Source organism: Pantherophis guttatus, chromosome 3 (genome assembly GCF_059756535.1).
Source record: "Pantherophis guttatus breed Tessera chromosome 3, ASM5975653v1, whole genome shotgun sequence".
NCBI classification, from domain to species: Eukaryota; Metazoa; Chordata; class Lepidosauria; order Squamata; family Colubridae; genus Pantherophis; species Pantherophis guttatus.
The window spans coordinates 63,547,692-63,567,819 of record NC_142065.1 but is presented as its reverse complement, the minus strand read 5'-3'; the positions used below and the strand labels follow the sequence as shown (position 1 = coordinate 63,567,819).

General features: G+C 38.8%; 1 protein-coding gene across 2 annotated transcripts in view; it reads left to right on the top strand.

Moving 5' to 3' along the window:
• LRP8 (LDL receptor related protein 8) overlaps nt 1-20,128 on the top strand; it is a 217,842-nt gene that overhangs the window by 189,341 nt on the left and 8,373 nt on the right. For both annotated transcript variants that reach the window (XM_034415108.2, XM_087889738.1), the window contains exons 8-16: nt 5,747-5,866; nt 5,995-6,120; nt 7,568-7,739; nt 12,287-12,514; nt 13,171-13,289; nt 14,561-14,700; nt 15,439-15,580; nt 17,960-18,112; nt 19,261-19,509. In XM_034415108.2, the coding sequence (XP_034270999.1) occupies nt 5,747-5,866; nt 5,995-6,120; nt 7,568-7,739; nt 12,287-12,514; nt 13,171-13,289; nt 14,561-14,700; nt 15,439-15,580; nt 17,960-18,112; nt 19,261-19,509 (1,449 nt within the window). The remainder of the gene's footprint in view (nt 1-5,746; nt 5,867-5,994; nt 6,121-7,567; nt 7,740-12,286; nt 12,515-13,170; nt 13,290-14,560; nt 14,701-15,438; nt 15,581-17,959; nt 18,113-19,260; nt 19,510-20,128) is intronic.

The following is a 20,128-nucleotide window of genomic DNA, read 5'->3' as shown; positions in this document are numbered from 1 at the left end:
TTCGGAGAACCGGTAGCAAAAATCCCCCACCCCCATGCCCAGCTGAGCCGCACAATCAACAGAGGCTTTTATTTTACTTTTAAAAGCATTTTTTCTACAACTTCGGCCAAAAAAATGCTTTTAAAAGTAAAAAAAAAAAAATCCTCTGATGATCGCGAGGCTCATCAAAGACATTTAAAAGAAAAAAACCCCTTGTTTTCTTTTAAATGCTCTGACGATCCAAGATGAGTTCCCTGATCGGCAGAGGATCAGGGAACTCAGCTTGGATCCTCAGAGCCTTTTGAAAACATTTTTTTACAACCTCTTAGCCGAAGAGGTTGTAGAAAAAATGGTTTTAAAAGTAAAAAAAAAAAAATTGGCCAGGCCCACCCAGTCACATTACCCAACCCCCCACTAAGCCACGCCCACAGAACCGGTAGTAACAAATTTTAGATTTCACCCCTGAGGCAGATATATTAATAAGCAATCATGTGGCCTTAGCTATGTACATCGACATCAGGAACAGGAAACCCACCTGCGTTTGACATCAAAAGAAATAGGATGGCATTCTTCATAAGAGGGTCTCCTCAGGGTGCCATCGGCCAAATTATGTCGGCTGGCGACACCCAGGGGGAGGGCCTTCTCTGTGGGAGCCCCTGCCCTTTGGAATGAACTGCCCTCAGAAATTCGTAAAATCTCTGATCTCCGTGTATTTCGCTGTGCCCTCAAAATCTTGTTGTTCCACCAGTCTGGGCTATCAATGTAAAGATTTTAATTGGTTTTTAAATATGAGATTTTAAATTTGGGGGTTTTATAATTGAGCCTATCATTTAATAATTTTAATTATTTTTAAATTTTGTCTGTCTTTGTGCTTTTAATCAGGCTGTACACCGCCCTGAGTCCTTCGGGTGAAGGGCGGTATAGAAATAAAATTAATAAATAATAAATAAATAAGTGCTTGAATGGGGCCATGAAAAACACACCTTTAGTAGGAATTCCCATCATTGGATTTTGAGTTGATCCAGTATGTTCCTAAGGAGAAAAGTAACATTCATGGAAAAGCTGCAGATGATACTGTTCCATGAAAGAAAACTCCGTAGGCAGTTCCTTCATTAAAAGGATTTTTAATAAATTTTAATAAAGTTAATACATTTTAATATCTTATTGCTTTTAATAGGTTTTTGCTTTTAAAATAACAGAAAAAGCAAAAAACAAAAGGAACATTACATTTTGTGTGTGTGTGTATTTCTAATACACGTATATGACTATCATCCTTTTTTTAACCTACTAAATTTGCTATAAACGAACCCCATATTTTCTTATATTTATCCATGCAAAGTCTCTGTCTATAGGCAATCTGATCCTGGGTCAATAAAAACACCACAAGTAATAATATACTGAGAAGAGTCATTAAAGCATGTCGTTTGAGTATACATGATTTGGAGGCTTATTCTAAAAAACCAGATTCCTAATTACATAATTAAAGAAGCTTGAACTAAATAATACCTATCAACATTTTTCCCCAGGCTTTTTTATTGATGCCGGGTCATTAATTGATAAAATGCATTATTTTATTGTATAAGAAGTATAAGATCCCCTTCCTGTAAGATGAAATACATTCATTTTAGCCAATGTGAATATAATGGAACTGTTGGCCCTGATTAATATGTTCTTGATCATTAAAAAGATCTAAGTCTGTTCTTTTGGTTCTCTTCTCAGTTGAAGAGGATATATTTAATTCATCTGAATTTTAACACAGCAGCTGTTTATACTGCTGGAGTTTTATTGCCTGTTATTTTGTGGCATTTTAGAGGTCCTCATAATTTACATAGCATCAGTAATGAAGAGCTAAAACAAATTATTCCTTGGTTTATACGGTGGTAATACGCTCTTGATCATTAAAAGGATCTAAGCCTGTTCTTTTGCTTCTGTTGTCAATTGAAGAGGATATATTTAATTCATTTGAATTTTGACACAGGAGCTTTTTATACTGCTGGAGTTTTATTGCCTGTTATTTTGTGGCATTTTAGAAGTTCTTATGATTTCCATAGCATCAGTAATGAAGAGATGTATCAAATTATACAGTACCTTGGTTATATTTTATGTCTTTTTATTGTATGCCCACATTGCGTGCACATGTTGCATGACCGACTTTTTAGGCTAATTATGAGATCTACCCTAGTATAGACGTGCATAACCTATGTGCTTTCAAAAGTTGTAGGACTACAATTCCCATCATCCACAGTTCTTTGCCAGTTGTGGTTGAAGAACTCAACATCTTTTGGAAGCTTATATTCTTTCAAATAGATCAGTCTGGACTGAATAAATTTGAAGAAGTTGAAATTAAATCTAGACAAAGCTTGATCCTGGAAAACCAGTGGCCGAGGTCTCAAATTCTTTTTGTCAAGTTTAGTGTACTTTGAAACAGAGCGATCTTGGTTTTACATCACAATTTCAAGGCAACCTCTAGATTAAACTACTGCATTGAACTCTGTGGTTGGGCTGTCTTTGAGAGCATTTCAAAAATTGAACTACTTTTGACATGGGAGACTATGGTCTTAGTATTAAATTATTTGCCCATGAGCCTCTTTGGAACTCTAAAGTGCATGTCTTTTCATCTAATGCAAATATGGCATCTTTTAGAAGTGAGGTCTTGTCTATAATAGTATCAAACCTATCTGGAATCCTCCTCCTGCCCCCTACACTGAATTTCTACTTTAAATTTAAATGTAATGGTAAATATTGTGGGCCTGTTTTCTGTAGAAAGAAGAAAAAAAATGGTGTGTACTTGAAATGGCAGCTGTTCAAGGAATTTTGTGACTAAGGACCTGAGACAGAGGTGGAATTCCAGTGCTTCCTTCTTATCCCTGTGCAGTAAACCAGAAATCCTTTCAATGAAATATCAGTAGGGAGCAGCGTCTCCCTGCTGATATTGGTTGGAATTAGAAGCTAAGCAGAGGCATGCCTGGTTAACACTTGGATGGGAGAACTCACAACATTCTGGTACAGTTCTGCAAGATAGACTGGGAAGCTAAACAGCATCCAGGCCAAGTATATCCATTTTGCTACTGGAAACCACAACAACACAGAAATGTTGTCTTAAATGTTAAGGGAAACTAAGTTTTTCCAGTGTTGGAGTGAAATTTGATAAAAGCATACATTTGATAATGAAACCATTTACCTCAAGGCAGCTGCCTGGAGACATGCTAATTAATAGTGGGTTTCACTTACCTTCACTTCCAGTTCAGAACTGTGTGTGGGCTTGCTTCACTCATGCGCAGAGCGTCCGTGATGACGTCCAGTCGGATGGGTGGAGCCTCCAGCCTCCGCCGCTACCAGTTTGCCCAAACCGGTAGAAACCTACCACTGATGCTAATCACAGACTGTTTCATGTAGCTATTGCATCTATTGGGGCAATATACATTTCTTTAAAATATAGAGTGATTTGCTGAACCTAGATTATTTGCTGAAGCTATATGCTTCTCACTACCAGCCTTTTCACAGACACAGTACACTTTCAATACATGGCCCATTCACCCTCTGGGTTGTAGTAAAACAATTAGGAAACTTGGCATTCTAGACTAGAGAAAATGACGTGGCTGTCCGATGCCAGAAAATTGGTCTGAAAGTTATACTTCTTTACTGTTGAGTTTATCTTCCATGTGATTACAGTATTTAACTATAATTTATTACTGTATGCTGCTTAGAATTCATTGGCATGAAGTAGCATGGAAATGTAAAACAGATATACATACCAAATAAAATGGAAGATAGTCTCAAGAGTTAGAATCTCATTTGGCGTAATTGGCTTGTGGTGCACAGTGTAATCAAGAGTTATGGACAGGATCAATCTGAATTGTGAGCAGTAGCCCAAATGCACCACCATGTTTTTAACTTGGCAATAAACCTACCGCTGCTAATAACATTGTGAATTTTTGCTCAGAATTGGGGAATTTGCTACAAAATGTGGTGGGCGTTTTTCCAGTGCAGCATATTCTACCGGTTAATTTTTTTTTCCTCATGTCTTTTGCCATTAAACGAAAGAATCGAAGGAACTGCATCATCCGTTTTTCTCCTGAGTTACATACCTGGGCTAGTCCAACAAATCTTCGTAACCCAGTTTCTTAGATATTTAATTGCACAGCAAATCTCACAATAAAAGAAAAACATTTTGTCCCTCACTTTGGATAGGTTAATTGGAAAGACAAATGAATGGTTGTTTCAAGAATTGAAATGACTTCCTTTGACCCCTCTGGCAATTTACAATAGCCAGGGTAAATTGGATGGCATTTTCAATTTTAGTTTCTGCCATTGGGGAACTAATGATCAGGACTCTGCCCATACAAATTTCCAGGTGTGTGTATGATTATTACAGGCAAGGATGTTCTTTTATTCAAATTAAATATATTGCAAATGTTGGGGGGACCATTTGGTCTTAGTATTGTTCAACAATAGATAGGAATGGACATGTGGATTCCACTGGGTTGATTTTTTTTTCTTTTCAAGAAGCATTATTATATTTATAACTTTAGCATAGTAACAAAGAGCAAGATGGAAGAAAGTCTCAGATAGTCAGATCAAGGGAGGGGTGAAATCCAGCAGGTTCTGACAGGTTCTGGAGAATTGGCAGCGGAAATTTTGAGCAGTTTGGAGAACCGGCAAATATCACCTCTGGCTGGCCCCAGAGTGGGGTGGGAATGGAGATTTTGCAATATCCTTCCCCTGGAGTGCAGTGGGAATGGAGATTTTGCGTTATCCTTCACCTGCCATGCCCACCAAGCCACACCCACAGAACCTGTAGTAAAAAAAATTGGATTTCACCACTGGATCAAGGGATAATAGAACCAGGATAGATTCACCTTTTTGATTTTTTTTTCTTTTTTTATAATGGTGCATCCACTGGGTTTTTTGAAAAAATACAAACTTCCTCCCAGCATTACCCTGGACTGGCGATGTATTATGCTTTGAAGCTTTGTTGTTGTTTTTTTAATCTAACCACATGTTTGCAATTCTACTTTTTGTGTCTCTTATAGATTAGTATATATATAAAAACAGATTCTTTAAACAAATATCTAACCCAGAGGTCTTCAAACTTGGCAGCTTTAAGACTTGTGGACTTCAACTCCCAGAATTCTCCAGCCAGCTATGGAGTCTTAAAGCTGCCAAGTTTGAAGACCTCTGATCTAACCCCTTACTAGAATAGCCTTTGCCAATGTGATGACTTCTAGATGTGAAGGAATATCTACAGTTGCCTCCTGTTGGCAATGCTGCCTCTAAATTCTAGTAAAATGAAACCTAATATATCTGGAAGACATCCAGTTGGAAAAAGTTGAGCCAGAAGCAGTTAACATTTCTGGATTCTTATTGCTTGCTTATTTTATAGTACAACCTTTTGTATATAGTCCAATCCATTAGAAGAACATTCTTGCCAAATTATTCTGTTTGCCCATTTAGGATCTTAAACATGGGCTTGGGAATAGAGTTAACTACTGGATGATTTTTACTTACCTCATTCATTACTTAACATCTTTCTCCCGCTTTGTCCCATTTTGTGCCTATGAAGTGAAAGCAAACAATACAAATGAGCACTTTAAGTTCAGATACAAATTAAACCAAAATTGCATGAGTAAGTTGTCTTAAGAGGAAAAAAAGGTTTTCATGTCTATTTAAATAAACCTTTTAGTGGTATCTGTAACCATTCGACACGTTAAAATGTCAGTCGTATGCACAGGATTCAGTTTTAATCTAAATAATGTCACTCTTCTAGATGTGAATGAATGTGCCCTGAACAATGGTGGTTGCTCCCACATTTGCAAGGACTTGAAGATTGGCTATGAATGTGAATGTCCTCCTGGATACAAGCTTATGGACAAGAAAACGTGTGGAGGTAATTTGCATAGAAACAGAAGCAGCCAGTGTGTCATTGCAGACTGATTTGCAGTGTGTCATTTGCAGATGTCCCATGATCTGATGGCTTAATGTCAAATTACCAATTATTCTAAACTCTCCTTCTAGATATAGATGAATGTGAGAATCCAGATGCCTGTAGCCAGATCTGCATTAACTACAAGGGAGACTATAAATGTGAATGTTATGATGGTTATGAGATGGACACCCTGTCTAAAAACTGCAAAGCCATAGGTAAGAAGATGCTCGATTCCATTTGGTGTGGATCTGTGGAAAATCACACAATTTCATCAACAATTTATAAATGTCCATCTTCCCTGCCTATATAGTAACTGTACTTTATCGAGTTTAAGCCTTGGCTGGTTCATCCCCATCGATCTCGAAAATTCCACAGCTTCCTGGGATGAATACCACCTGCATTTTGACATTTGAGTCCAACCTTCTGGATAACTTCCCCTGTTTTCATATAGCAGTTAAAAGCACAGGGGACAATATGGAACTTTGCAGCATCACTTCATTTCCCTGGAGATCTTGTAGCATCATTTTTTGATCGTTTTTTTAAAACTTCCTTTTGCTATTATCTTTTTTTTTTCTTTTCTTTTTTAGTTGACTAAATATAAAAAAGAAGAAAAATCACAACATTTTAAAGGTGGACAAAAACTAGAATTTTCTGATACAGTGATTCAGAAAAGGACTGGGTTAATAATAACATAGTGCCTTCTGTGCCCAATCCAGAATGTCATAGGTTTTTTTTCCCAAGACCCAGAAGAACTCATGAAGTTTCACTCCTTCCACAACACGCATATTCCTGTTCCTCATTTAAATCACCAAGGCAAAAAAAAAAACTTTGGTACTTTTCTGTGCTGCAGACAACATCCATTATGCCTTCAACTCTGCTTTTTTTATGTTATTGCTCTTCACAAAATGACAGAATGGAAAGAGCAGGAAAAGAAACAAGTAGGGTTGGGAGTGGCAGACTTAGTTTCTTTTATCTTTTAATTTTGGTTATGGGTATTTTCTTCTTTATCTGTTTAATATTGGACAGGGCTTAAACCATCATGGGGGCAAATTTTATTTTATTTTATTTTATTTCATTGCGCGAGGTGCAATGACAATAAAGTAAACTAAAAATTACCTCTGGAATCTATCTCATGAACAATAAAATCCTTATAAGAATTTACTTCTCTTTTTTTTTAAAAAAAATAAGTATTTTAAGGAGCATAGCAGGCATTTCATGCCAATTGTGAAAGCTGGATTTCAGAACCTCTCTCTTTGGAGAAGTGCCAAAGGAGAATGCTTCTAATCTGATCTGAATCAAAGTGAGCTAGCCATTAAAAAAATGTAATTTATAGGAGAAAGATATATTTGCCATTTTCATATATTTATGTTTATACATCGGTCTGTTTAAAAAGATACATATGTGCTGAATATCCTCAACTTTCTTCCTCTCCAGTGTACAGTTGTGGGAGTGACTCTTTTGTTCTCCCAATGGGGAAGAAAGAAGGTGTAAATCGCTAGTCAATTAGAGCAGTGTGCCCAGGAACTGATGATCAGGACTACAGCCACTGCCAATCCTTTTTATGCTAAAAGTAGTTTTGGGATTTTTCCAAAACTCGCTTTTTAAAAGCTATGCTATATCCTAAATTGCTTATAAAGCTATGATTTGCGGATTCCTTGGCAGGAAAGAGCCCATACCTTGTTTTCACAAACCGCCACGAAGTACGCAAGATTGACCTGGTGAAAAAGGATTACTCTCGCATCATTCCTATGCTGAAGAATGTGGTTGCTTTGGATGTGGAAGTGGCAACAAACAGGATATACTGGTGTGATTTATTCTACAGGAAGATATACAGGTGCGGGATATCTCTGACTGCCCTATTCGCCCTCCATCTTTCCAGCAAGAAAATCAAGCTCAGATCTATGATAGCTTAGTGCAGGGGTGGGCAACTATGGCCCCTTTATGACCTGAGAACTTCAACTTCCTGATATCCTGGCTGGGTCAGGAATTCTGGGAGTTGAAGTTCACTGGTCATAAAGGAGACTTAGTTGCCCACCTCTGGCTTAGTGGCATCAGAACTATGTCTGCTGAAAGTGTGCAACTTTGGAGCCTACTGTCCTGATGCATGTGCCAAAACAATACTGTACCTGATTAGGAGTAGATTAACCTTGACTTTGTGCAACAAAGCTGATTGTCCCTTTTCTGCACTCAGGTCTAAATTGCTATCCCTACCCACCCATCCTCGCTGTGTTGTCAGGAATGGTTCTTTCTGGTTTTGAGTAACCATCAAAGATGAGTTTTCCGAGGACCAAATTCTAGGAAAGGTGATTCCAAAGATCAGGAACTTATTATAGAGCAGGATTTCCCAACCTTAGCAACTTTAAGACATGTGGACTTCAACTCCCAAAATTCTTCAGCTAGCCATTCCCTGTGTTGGCTGGGGAATTCTGGGAGTTGAAGTCCACATGTCTTAAAGTTGCTAACATTGGGAAACTGTTATAGAAGAAGTTAAGGTTTTACTTTGTTTTTTAAGGTCATCACCTGTTGATTACAATCAAGCAGCTAGGTAGGAATTCATCAACTCTTGAAAAAGCGAAGTAAGCAGAAAATGAGAGAAAATATTTTGGTAAGTTTGTTTGAGCCTTGGAAAATGGAGAAAAACAGGGTCTGCCCATACGTATCTGAGCATTATTTAATGTGGCACTTCTCCTACAGCTTGCTGATAGCAAAAATCTGTCAGGTTTAAGATTTGAGCTTCTGTTATTTTCTTCATCGCTGCTAACTGTGACAGGTTTGTCTTGAGACTTTGAGCTCTGGTACAGTAGGCAGTTATTTTAAAAAATAAGAATAACCAGGGCCAATTTGTGTACTTGTGTGAAAATTGAATCAGAAGGGAAAACGTCTGTCTCTGATTTAGTCCATGGGCAAGAAAAGGAGAGAGGAGAATTACTGTAGGTAGGATCTCTACTGAAAAAAAAATGCTCACCAGCTGGAAGAGAGTCCTTACAATGAGGAGCTTTGTCCATCTCTGGTCTGAATGCAATTCTCACTGGCTTTCTAAAATAAATTAGGAAATTGTATTTTACTGGAACCTCTTCCTGAAAATCGGTGTGACCTTGATTTGCAAGCCATTATATTTAGAATTTCCCACTCAGGACATAATGGGAAAGAGAGGGCTTTAAGTTGAATGACCATACCAGAAAAACATTCATTCTTGTTTCAATTAAGAACAAATTAAACCACGTTAGCTGTATCCACACTGTGCGCTCTTACACATGGTCCTGCACTCATTTGCATCCACGCCAGACACTCTTACACACGCTTATTCACATGCAAAATGTCACTGTCTTAGTTAGGAAGAGAAGGGTGCCACCTACTGCATTCTCAGAAATACTGAAAAGCTTTGGACAAATGAAAAGTACTAGAGATTGTTTATAGCTGAGAAGCAGTGTTAAACCTCTTAAGAGCCAGAAGGGAATCAAGCACTGAATAAATGGAAGCTAGTCACAGCCAAAGAAGCAAAAGCGTTTGTCAAGTTGATGAAACTTGTGTGTGTTACGTTATGACACAATGAAAAATGGGGCAGAGTTTCCATTAGCATGCACATTTTATCGTTGCCCCTTCTTATTCTTATTCTCAAACTTGTAATAAAGATCAAAATATTTAATGGAACTGTAAGAACTCCTCCTTTTCCTCACAATATCTTTCTTCTTGCATTTTCATTCCTCAGTATTCTTAAGGACACTGAGGAGAAGAGCAAGAATATCCCAGCAGTGTCTTCACATCCGCTATTTCCTTTTCAGAAGTATTTCACTCTTTCTCAGTTCGTTATCTGTGCATCTACAAAGTGATCTGCACCTTGGCCTTGCATTTACTCCACTTTTTTCCCATTGAAGAATTATTCTGTGGTGAATGTCACAGGGAGAAAATTTACATTGTTTTCCAGATTCCCCATAAAATAAATCAACTTAGAATGCATCCTTTGGTATTACAGGGAATCAATTCAATAGAATTCTATTGTACCTAGTTCTGAGGAAACATTTTCAAATCACATTACTTAGCTGTTGATCCACAAACCAAAAATCGCTTTCTGCTGATCTGAAAAGCAGCCAATCCAAGATCAGGAAGATAAAGAGGACCTTTACAATCAATAGAAGGGTAATTTCAGATGACTTAGGATCTGAACCTTATGTGGCCTACTGTTTTCCTGGCAAATACTGGACTTAATTTTTTTGCACAGCAGAGACAATGTTTTGTTTTGTTTGTTTTGTTTGTTTTGTTTATTTGATTTGTATACCGCCCTACTCCCGAAGGACTCAGGGCAGTGAACAGCCAACAATAAAATACATAAATACACAAAATTTAAAAACCCGATAAAATCAAATTAAATTATTTGGCCCAGACAAATTAAAATACCCCAATAATTTAAAAACAGATTAAAATTTACGTATTTAAAAAGGGAAGAGATCAGGCCAAGCCCGCTTGATGGAATAAAAAGGTCTTCACAGCACGGCGGAAGGAGCGCAGATCCGGGATCCTCCGTATCTCCGGGGGGAGCTCATTCCAGATGGTAGGTGCCCCCACAGAGAAGGCTCTCCCCCTAGGGGCCGCCAGTCGACACTGTTTGGCTGACGGCACCCGGAGGAGTCCCTCTCTATGAGAGCGTACTGGCCGGTGGGAGGCTATTGGTGGTAGTAGGCGGTCCCGTAAATAACCAGGCCCTAAGCCATGGAGCGCTTTAAAGGTGGTAACCAAAACCTTGAAGCGCACCCGGAAGACCACCGGGAGCCAGTGCAGCTCGCGCAGGAGAGGTGTTACATGGGAGCGCCATGTTGCTCCCATTACCACCCGCGTGGCCGCACTCTGCGCCAGTTGGAGCCTCCGGGTGCTCCTCAAGGGGAGCCCCATGTAGAGAGCATTACAATAGTCCAGGCGGGAGGTGACGAGGGCATGAGTGACCGTGCGTAACGAGTCCCGATCCAGAAAGGGACGCAACTGGCGAATCAGGCGGACCTGATAAAAATGGACAATGTTGACCATACAAAAAAGGTGAATTGGTTTAGTTTACTGAATTAGTTGGCCAGATCAAGATATTGTCATCAAATGTACAAGTACTGTGTTTGATATTTACATTCAGACTAATTCTGTACTTTTGACACTTATCAGTACTGATATTTAAAAAATACATACATACACACACACACACATATACATACATACATTAAATGTGAAGAGTGAGCTTTTTCATGGAATATATATTATTGGAAGGGAGTGTGCAGGCAATGAACCTAAATTAAAACCCTGCCTGATAGATGATTGTTCAGGCCATCCTTAAACCAAGGAGTCTATTATCTTTCAGGATAATTAGTTCCATTGTCCAACTGCTCTTTTCATTAAGCTGTTCTTAGCATTCAACTAGAATTTGCCTTTATATAATTTATTATTTTGCATCTTGCAATCTGAAACAACAGAATCTTGGCTTTCTTCTGCGTCACAGGTATAGGAAAGTCCCTGTTGCAAGTCCCTCTCACTCTTTCTCTTCTCTAAATTTATCCTTTTTGTAGGACTTAGTCTATAACTCCCTAATTATCCTTACTTTTTTCTTTGAACTTTGTTCAGTTCAGTTTAGTTCAGTTCTTCTGAACCCTTCCTTAAGTGTAATGCCCAGAACTGGACACCATACTTGAGATGGGAGATTGACCAAAGCAAAATTGAATGGAATTTAATTTCTCATGAGTTGGAAACTATAATTCTATTCTGTCACCTATACTTTCATTTGCCTGTGTTGCGGCCATCTCACGCTGCCAATTCATATTCACTTAGCAATCATAATTTGAGCCTCTTTTTCACAAGTATTGCCAAGGCACATAATCCCCATCCTATACCTATGCATCGACATGACTTAAGCCTTGTTAACCTATTCTTCATGATGTGGGTAACAATTATGCAAGGGGAGCAGAGCCTGATTAGCCCATCCTTAGACAGTAACACGTTTTTGTTACCCCACTCTTGCAAACATCTAAACAAAATGTTAGGTCCTATAGACTACCTGCATTATTTTGAACCTGATTGAAAGCCTGCGCACAGAACAGACTTTGCACTTCTGAAGTTTCTATGATGTAATAGTAATAGACATCAAGATCCACAAAAGAAACAGTATGTTTTTACTACAGTTAAATTGCACTGCTAAATCTGGTTTTGCTTATTGCACTATTTGGAACAGGGATATATAAATATGCAGAGCACTCTTGTCAGAAAATTAATGTAGGATTTTATGCCTTGTTTGCTCCTCATTTTGTTTGCTTTACCTCCTTGTGAGGGCATCCTTTCTTATACAATTATCCCCCCCTCCCCTTTGCCCTTTGCAGAGTTACATGAATAATTTGAGTCTCCTCTCTATAGTGCCTACATAGATAAGGCCAGTGACACAGCTGAGCAGATGGTTCTGATAGACAGCCAGTTACACTCCCCGGAAGGTCTGGCAATGGATTGGGTCCACAAGAACATTTATTGGACGGATTCAGGAAACAAGACCATTTCTGTAGCCACAGCTGATGGGCATAAGAAGAGGACACTTTTCAGTACTAACTTAAGTGAACCCAGAGCTATTGCGGTGGATCCCATACGGGGGTAGGTATGAAAGATTACTCTGCTATGTATTACTGAATTTACTATTCTTGATTCTTACTGTTCTCACACCACAGCAATCAGTATAATTAGAGTTTATTTTGCGGACGGTACATTAGCAATCAAAGTTTTTGTAGACTATGATTTTAAAGTGAGATAATACCAACAAAATGCATATTATTTGTTCTACTGCTTATTGTATATTCCTACTGCATCAGAAGTGCTTTTGTATCCTTTCTACTTTCAGAATTCAAATTGGGCTATTCCAGTTCGATTGTGATGGAGCTGCAAAAAATTAATAAAAATGCTATATAATATGGATTCCTATTCTTAGGTGTATTTATTCTAACTCAGACTTGTAGCCTGAAACACATGAAATGATAAGATTGTGATGTTGGCCAATCATTGTGGCCACTGTGGATTTTCTGCTTCCGCAATAACCAAGGCATTGGAATTCATAAGAACCACCTGATGGATGTTCTTTCTTAGTAAAAGTTAAATATAGTATTTACAGAATTTGATCACCTTGGTACATTCTTGTTCAATGAAGCAATTACGCAGTTACTTCAAACAATATTGTACTTGGAAATCTGAAGGAAAACTACTTTTCAAGTAGCATAGAGTCTTCTACCATCTTCTTTGTCTATTCTTTTTTGTAGATACATGTATTGGTCTGACTGGGGAGACATAGCAAAAATTGAGAAATCTGGCTTGAACGGTATGGATCGGCAAGTGCTCGTGACAGACAACATTGAATGGCCCAATGGAATCACACTGGGTATGTTGGAAAACTCGAACCAGGTCATTCTAAATTTTCAAAATATTGTAATCTACAAATAAAGTATGGTTTTTTCATATTGAGTCTGAGCATTGATTAATCCAGCTTCGTTTTGTTTATACTGTTTAGTAGCAATTCACCATAGCCCTACACACGACTGCCTGAATTTGAAGGTAGCTCCTTTTGCCTACAAGAGATATACTGTTCTACAGCCCTTTGTCCCTTCCTACAATCTTGGGGTGTTTTTTTTTTAATTCTAAATTGTTTCTTCTTCTTTTAACTGAAAAAAAGATTTAATTCTGTTATTGGGACCAGAAAAGAATGAGAGACAAACACAATCTCTGCCATTTTTCAGTGAAAATTACTTCCCTGCTATTTGCCCTCTTACTGGTTTCCCTGCTTTGAAAGAGGAATATAGCTTTTGAGATAGGGGGAGGGGAAGGGAAAATATACTCTCCTAGCTTTCTTTCCTTGCATAATTTGACATTTCCTACCAATTAAGGAGGAAGGAGGGGGTTCAGACTGACAAAATCAGCATTTCGATGCAAGGCCTCCCCTTTAATACATGCCTCATGACAACACACTGAGGTGTGTCACACTACAAAGCTTTTATTTTCATTATCATCCCAGCATTGCTCGGAGTCAGGCTGCATGCAAATGTTAATAATAACAACAGCAAGATCCTGTGAATGCTACTGACCCCTCCACTTTCAATTAAAAAAAAGGGAGAGATTATTCATTCATCTGAAATGTTTTGATTGCTATTGGAACCAGGTCTGCAAATAAGGTGGTATGTTAATCCCACGCATTATCTTCTCAAGTTAATTATAGAAAGAACTGATCCCCTACTTCTACAAGTTAATGTAATTATTTAGAAAAAGAACACCAACTGCTAATATTAGTGTTCATGGAGAACTCAAGTGGTTGGACTATTACTGTGGCTTCTCAGATATCTTCTTTGTGCATCTATTTAGCATCTCTGCAGTGACTCTGAATCTATGCTGAAAACAAGCACAGGAAATATTCTTCCTGGAAGAGAGTCTCACTTCATGATTGCTCCAGTGACCATACACTGTGATCATACACTGTGATCATATTAAAAATATATTATCTGTCGTTCTTAACTAACATTCCTTTCTTCTTCTCCCTGAATTGTTTTCATAAAATGACTGAGTTCTCCAGTAGTAAAAAAAAAATAGCAAAAATGCATACACATGGACAAAAATCAAACACAGAGATATAATCCTACCTTTGATATGTTTGCTCTTCAGATTTGCTGAATCAACGTCTCTACTGGGTTGATTCTAAGTTGCACTTGCTTTCAAGTATAGATTTCAGTGGGAGCAATCGGAAAGTTCTTATCTCTTCTGTGGACAACCTGAGCCACCCATTTGGACTGGCCGTGTTTGAGGTAAAAAAAATACATTATGGAATTATGGGCCTGAATTGGATATCTATTTAGTTGCTGATCCTGACCTTCTTGGCTTTGTTGCTTTCAGTGGGAGGCAGTTTAAACACCAGAGGGGGTGTACTTGAATGCATTAAATTTTTTATTCAGTTCAACAGGTGACACATTCACAGAGTTGCCTTACATGAATGCATCTTCTTAGATCAGCAAGATAGCATGTTATGTAGATGAGAGAGGAAGGGAAAGAAGTAGCGAAATTTCCTCTACTTTGCAGTGTTGCTTTTCTCCCTGTATACTTTCTTCCTCCACTGGCAAAAACGTGAAAAATCACACAAACATGATTTTAAAGAGCACTTATATTGTAACATCTAATGATATTTGTTTGCTTGCTTGTTTTGTGGAGCCACTTTTTCACTTAATGACTTTTAAAGCCAAATACCAACTTAAATTACTATCGCATAGATCAGAATCTCCATGGAGAAGATCACATAACTCACACGCAAGCTTTGGGGGAGAAAAACACATTAGGGGGGCCGTGCAGATCAATCCCTCTGTGAAGCGGCTGACAGTAGTGAACTGCCCACTTGTCTGTTCTCTATGACCCTGGAAAGAATTGTGCACGACTTCTTTATGAAAAACAAAATGCCAAGGAGATTGATTCGTAGGGAAGCAATGCTTGAAAAGTTCCAGCTGGTATTTAATACAGTCTGAGTCTTTCTCTCTTTCTCTCCATTGTTGCAGGACAGGGTATTCTGGACTGACTTAGAGAATGAGGCAATCTTCAGTGCTAACAGGCTGAATGGTCTAGACATTTCTATTTTGGCAGAGAACCTCAATAATCCTCATGACATTGTAGTTTTTCATGAACTAAAGCAACCCAAAGGTGAGGTGTGCTTTTTCTCAGCTTTCTCTTTATGGGTCCCTCTAGATTTGGTGGTAGATTGTAGGTCCTGTCATTTCCTGGCCAGTATGGCTATATGACATTATGGTTGGTGAGTGATGGGATTTGTATTTCAACATATATAGTAAATGTCTATGGCGATTCTCAGTCATCCAGGTCATGGTTGTCCCAAAGGTGCTTTTTCAAGTGGCAACTGGACTTTCTGGTTTTTCTCTGAAGGCGTTTCGCTTCTCATCCAAGAATTCAACTCATCGATTCAGCTCGTTCAGAACTGAAGAAGCTTCTTGGATGAGAAGCAAAACGTCTTCAAAAAAAAAACCCAGAAAGTCCAGTTGCCTCTTGAAAAAGCAACTTTGGGACAACATATATAGTAGGTGATTTTGGAAGAAGGCTGGTGTATATGGTACTGCTTACAGTTCACTGGATTTTATTTATTTATTTATTTATTTTTAAATTTGTATACCACCCTTCTCCCTGAGGACTCAGGGCAGTGAACAGCCAAGTAAAAGCATAAACTACAAACATTAAAATACAATTAAAAAGATATATATAAATTTGGCCCCATGATTAAAAACAATAACAAACAATTAAAAACATTTTAAAAAGTGTTAGGCCAGCCCGGCTTGCTGGAAAAAGAAGGTTTTAAGGGCACGATGGAAGGCACCAAGGTCTTGGATTCTCCTTATCTCTGGGGGCAGCTGATTCCAGAGGGTAGGAGCCCCCACAGAGAAGGCCGTCCCCCTGGGGGTCACCAGCCTACATTGTTTGGCTGATGGCACCCCGAGGAGGCCCTCTCTGTGGGAGCGCACAGGTCGATGGGAGGCCGTTGGTAGCAGCAGGCGGTCTCAAAGATAACTAGGTCCTATGCCATGGAGCGCTTTAAAGGTGATAACCAACACCTTGAAGCACACCCGGAAGACCACTGGGAGCCAGTGCAGCTCACGCAGGAGAGGTGTTGTATGGGAGCGCCATGCGGCTCCCGTGACTACCCGCGCAGCCGCATTCTGGACCAGTTGGAGCCTCCGGGTGCTCTTCAAGGGGAGCCCCATGTAGAGAGCATTGCAGTAGTCCAATAAATAAATAAATAAATAAATTGTTGCATTAATGGCTCTTTCGTGAGGAAATTGCTGTACCAGTAGAAGGAGGGAACTGTCTTACTGGATGATTCTAGAGCTGGGACCAGTTCTGATACGCCTCCTGAATTCAAAATATTTTCCTGAGATTGCACAGCTACTATATGGCCCCAGGAAAAGGGGAAACTTCTTTAAGGTACTGTTGATAAGAACCGTTAGCACACTCATGCCAGACCCAAAGCACCTTTTCATAGGTCCAAATACCTATGGAATATGAAATACCTAGTGGATATCTTAGATTTCATGGTTGGTAACTAGATTACAAAATTGTGAAAAAATATTGACCCTGGTTAGCTAAAAGGAGATAACTAGCAAATCTTGTTATTCAGCCATTCAAGAAAATGGTGAGATCTACCCAATTGTAACAGTCTTGATGGTGCCCTTAGACCCTCAAAACTGCAATCTTCATATGCCTCTCACCCACAAAATCTTTCTGTAATTATAGCAATATGCTGTTTTACAATATTAGGACTTTGTAGTGTAATTAGATTGACCTTCCCTGAACTGATTTCTTTCATGTGACAGGTCAATGATATATATTACCCACAGCCAATTTGGCTGTGCTATCTAGATGATGGGATTAGTACAGGGGTGAAATGCTCCCGATTCGGACCGGATCGCCCGATCTGGTAGCGATGGCAGCAGGTGGATCGGAGAACCAGTAGCAAAAATCCCTCCCCCCCCATGCCCAGCTGAGCCACGTGATCATCAGAGGCTTTTTTTTTTAACTTTTAAAAGCATTTTTTCTTCAGTCGAAAAAATGCTTTTAAAAGTTTTTTTAAAAAGCCTCTGATGATCGCGGACTTGGCGGATTTTTAAAACTGAGATATTCTAGTATTTTTCTGGTACTTAAAGTAGTCATTTGGTTTCTTGCTATTTGCCTAAGTAATGGTATGGACATATTGTTCATCATATATGAGAAAATACAATGTAGTTTTCCTAGATGGAAGTGGTACTTTGTAAAACAAGATTGATGGGTGTTTGATGCATCTCTACCCCATAATGATAGCAATTGCAGTGGGGTAAACACAATTGAATGTTTGTGTGTGTAGAACTATTTCTATAATTCATAGCCTTACAAAAAAGTAAATCAATAAAAATATTACTGCCATATCAATAAGATCATCTGTGAAGGAGATGGGTGGCTTAATATGATAGGTAAATAAAATATAAATATAAATAAATAAAATCCTCAGACTTATTTCTTATTTCTTTTTCCTATATGTAGCCCCAGATGTTTGTGAACTTCATTCTCTGCCAAATGGAGGGTGTGAATACCTGTGTCTCCCTGCACCACAAAACTCTCCACACTCACCCAAATATACATGTGCTTGTCCAGACAATATGTGGTTAGGCCCTGATATGAAAAAGTGTTATAAAGGTAAAAATATCTGCCTGTACTTTATAAACCTTCTATCCTGTTTAGAGAGGAACTTTGTTCCCAGGAACTAGATACTCCTGTTGGACTCCTGATTTATGGCTGTACTTAACATTAGATCCAACCATTGGGAATTCACTCAATTGTTCTGTTCTACACTACGTCTGTATCATGGTCTCTCCTATCACTCTTTCCCTCTCAGTCATTCTTTTTTTAAAAGATTGAAGCTTAAACCTGTAAGATATATACAGATACTCTTCCACTTACAACTAGTTGTTTAGTGACTGTTGAAAGTTATGACCTACTTGAAAAAGGGGATTTTTGACCTGGATCTGAAGTTTCAACAGTCACCGCCCCTCACTTCCCACCATCATATGTCCGTGCTTCAGTCGCTCAGCAACACAGCCACATTTATGGCTGTTTGCAGCGTCTCACATCATTTTTTACAACAGCTTTGATAAAAACCAGCACTTACTTCCAATTTTCACCAGAAAATTGGTAAAACCGCACCAGAGTGCACCAGTGCACCATAAGGAGCCAGTTTGGTGTAGTGGTTAAAGCTAGAAAGCAAGAGATTGTGACTTTAAGTTCCACCTTTGCCATGAAAAGCTCCTGGGTGACTTTGGGCCAATCACTCTCTCTCAGCCCAACTCACCTCACAGAATTGTTGTTGTGGGGAAAATAGGAGGAGGAAGGTTTGTTGGATATCTTCACCACCTTGAGTTATTTGTAAAAAATAATAAAGGCAGGGTATAAATAAACAAACAGGGAACAATGGATTCACTTAATAATCCCCGCATTTACTTAACCATTGCAATAAATTTTTGTAAAATTGACTTACGGGCAGGCTCCATTACAGCCATAACTCAAGGGCTACCTGTAGAAAATGGGGTTGGGAAACTCCTTTCATTTAAGCCTCTTTAAACTATTTTATATTGGTTTGCTTTTTCCACTAACTGAAGCTGCACTGTGTTCTACTATGAAGAAGTAAAGAGAAGGGAAATATAGTCCAGTGCAATGGGAAGGCACCACCTTGTGGGAGGTTATCCTGCCTTCTGTCGGCCTCCCAAAGTCACCACAGGGAGATAGGCATCCATATACATTGGACAAAATAAATGTATAAATAAAGCTGTACTTAATAATGATTTCAGAACTTCCAGCTACCTCAACTGAATTGCCTACTACTGCTGCTACTCCTACCACATCAAGAAGTTACCTTCTGAACTTTACGGCTATTACTGCTGACAGTGTGACTACTACAACTGACAATGTTAGTACGGAAGGATCAGAAACTACAGCACAAGTCTTTCTCAGCGTGACAAGCCTTCATTCAATCACAGTGACATCCAGCCCAGCTGATAGTAAAATAGCAACAGGAAATAGCAATCTCTTCCAGCACTGTGAGTGAAGTGGCCTATAACTAACTAAGTGGTAAAAATTTGGACTGACATACAATTTTAAAGTAAATAAACAAACACAAATTTCTATCTGCTCCCCAAATAGCTTGAGTTGGCACTGCATTTCTTTGTGAAAAGAAAGTAGAGGATTTTTCTCGTACTTTTCTTTTGTTTAATATAAAAATGCTGTTCCTTTTTGATGACCAGTCTACTTCCAAAGCGTTAGGCCCAGCATCTGAAAGTTCTCTCTTACACAAAAACTTAAGTTTCTACATGTTGCCATAATCTAGTTTGGGGCTTTTTGGAAGAAATTTCTTCAGTGTACCTAAAAGTGTTTCAGGAATACCAAATCCATAGATTTGGTAATATGTTTACATATACTCTCACCAGTTGAGGGTGAAAATCCAGACACACATTGTTGGTCTAAAAATCCAATGCCTAAATTTTATGCACACACAACTGAGTATGTGAACTTTCAGGATTTCTTATACTAGGCTCTCTCTCTCTGGCTCTCCCTCCCTCTCTCCCTCCCTCCCTCTCTCTCCCTCCCTCCCTCTCCCCCTACACACACACACACACACACACACATCACACATGTAAAAAGAGGGAACTCAGCTTACAT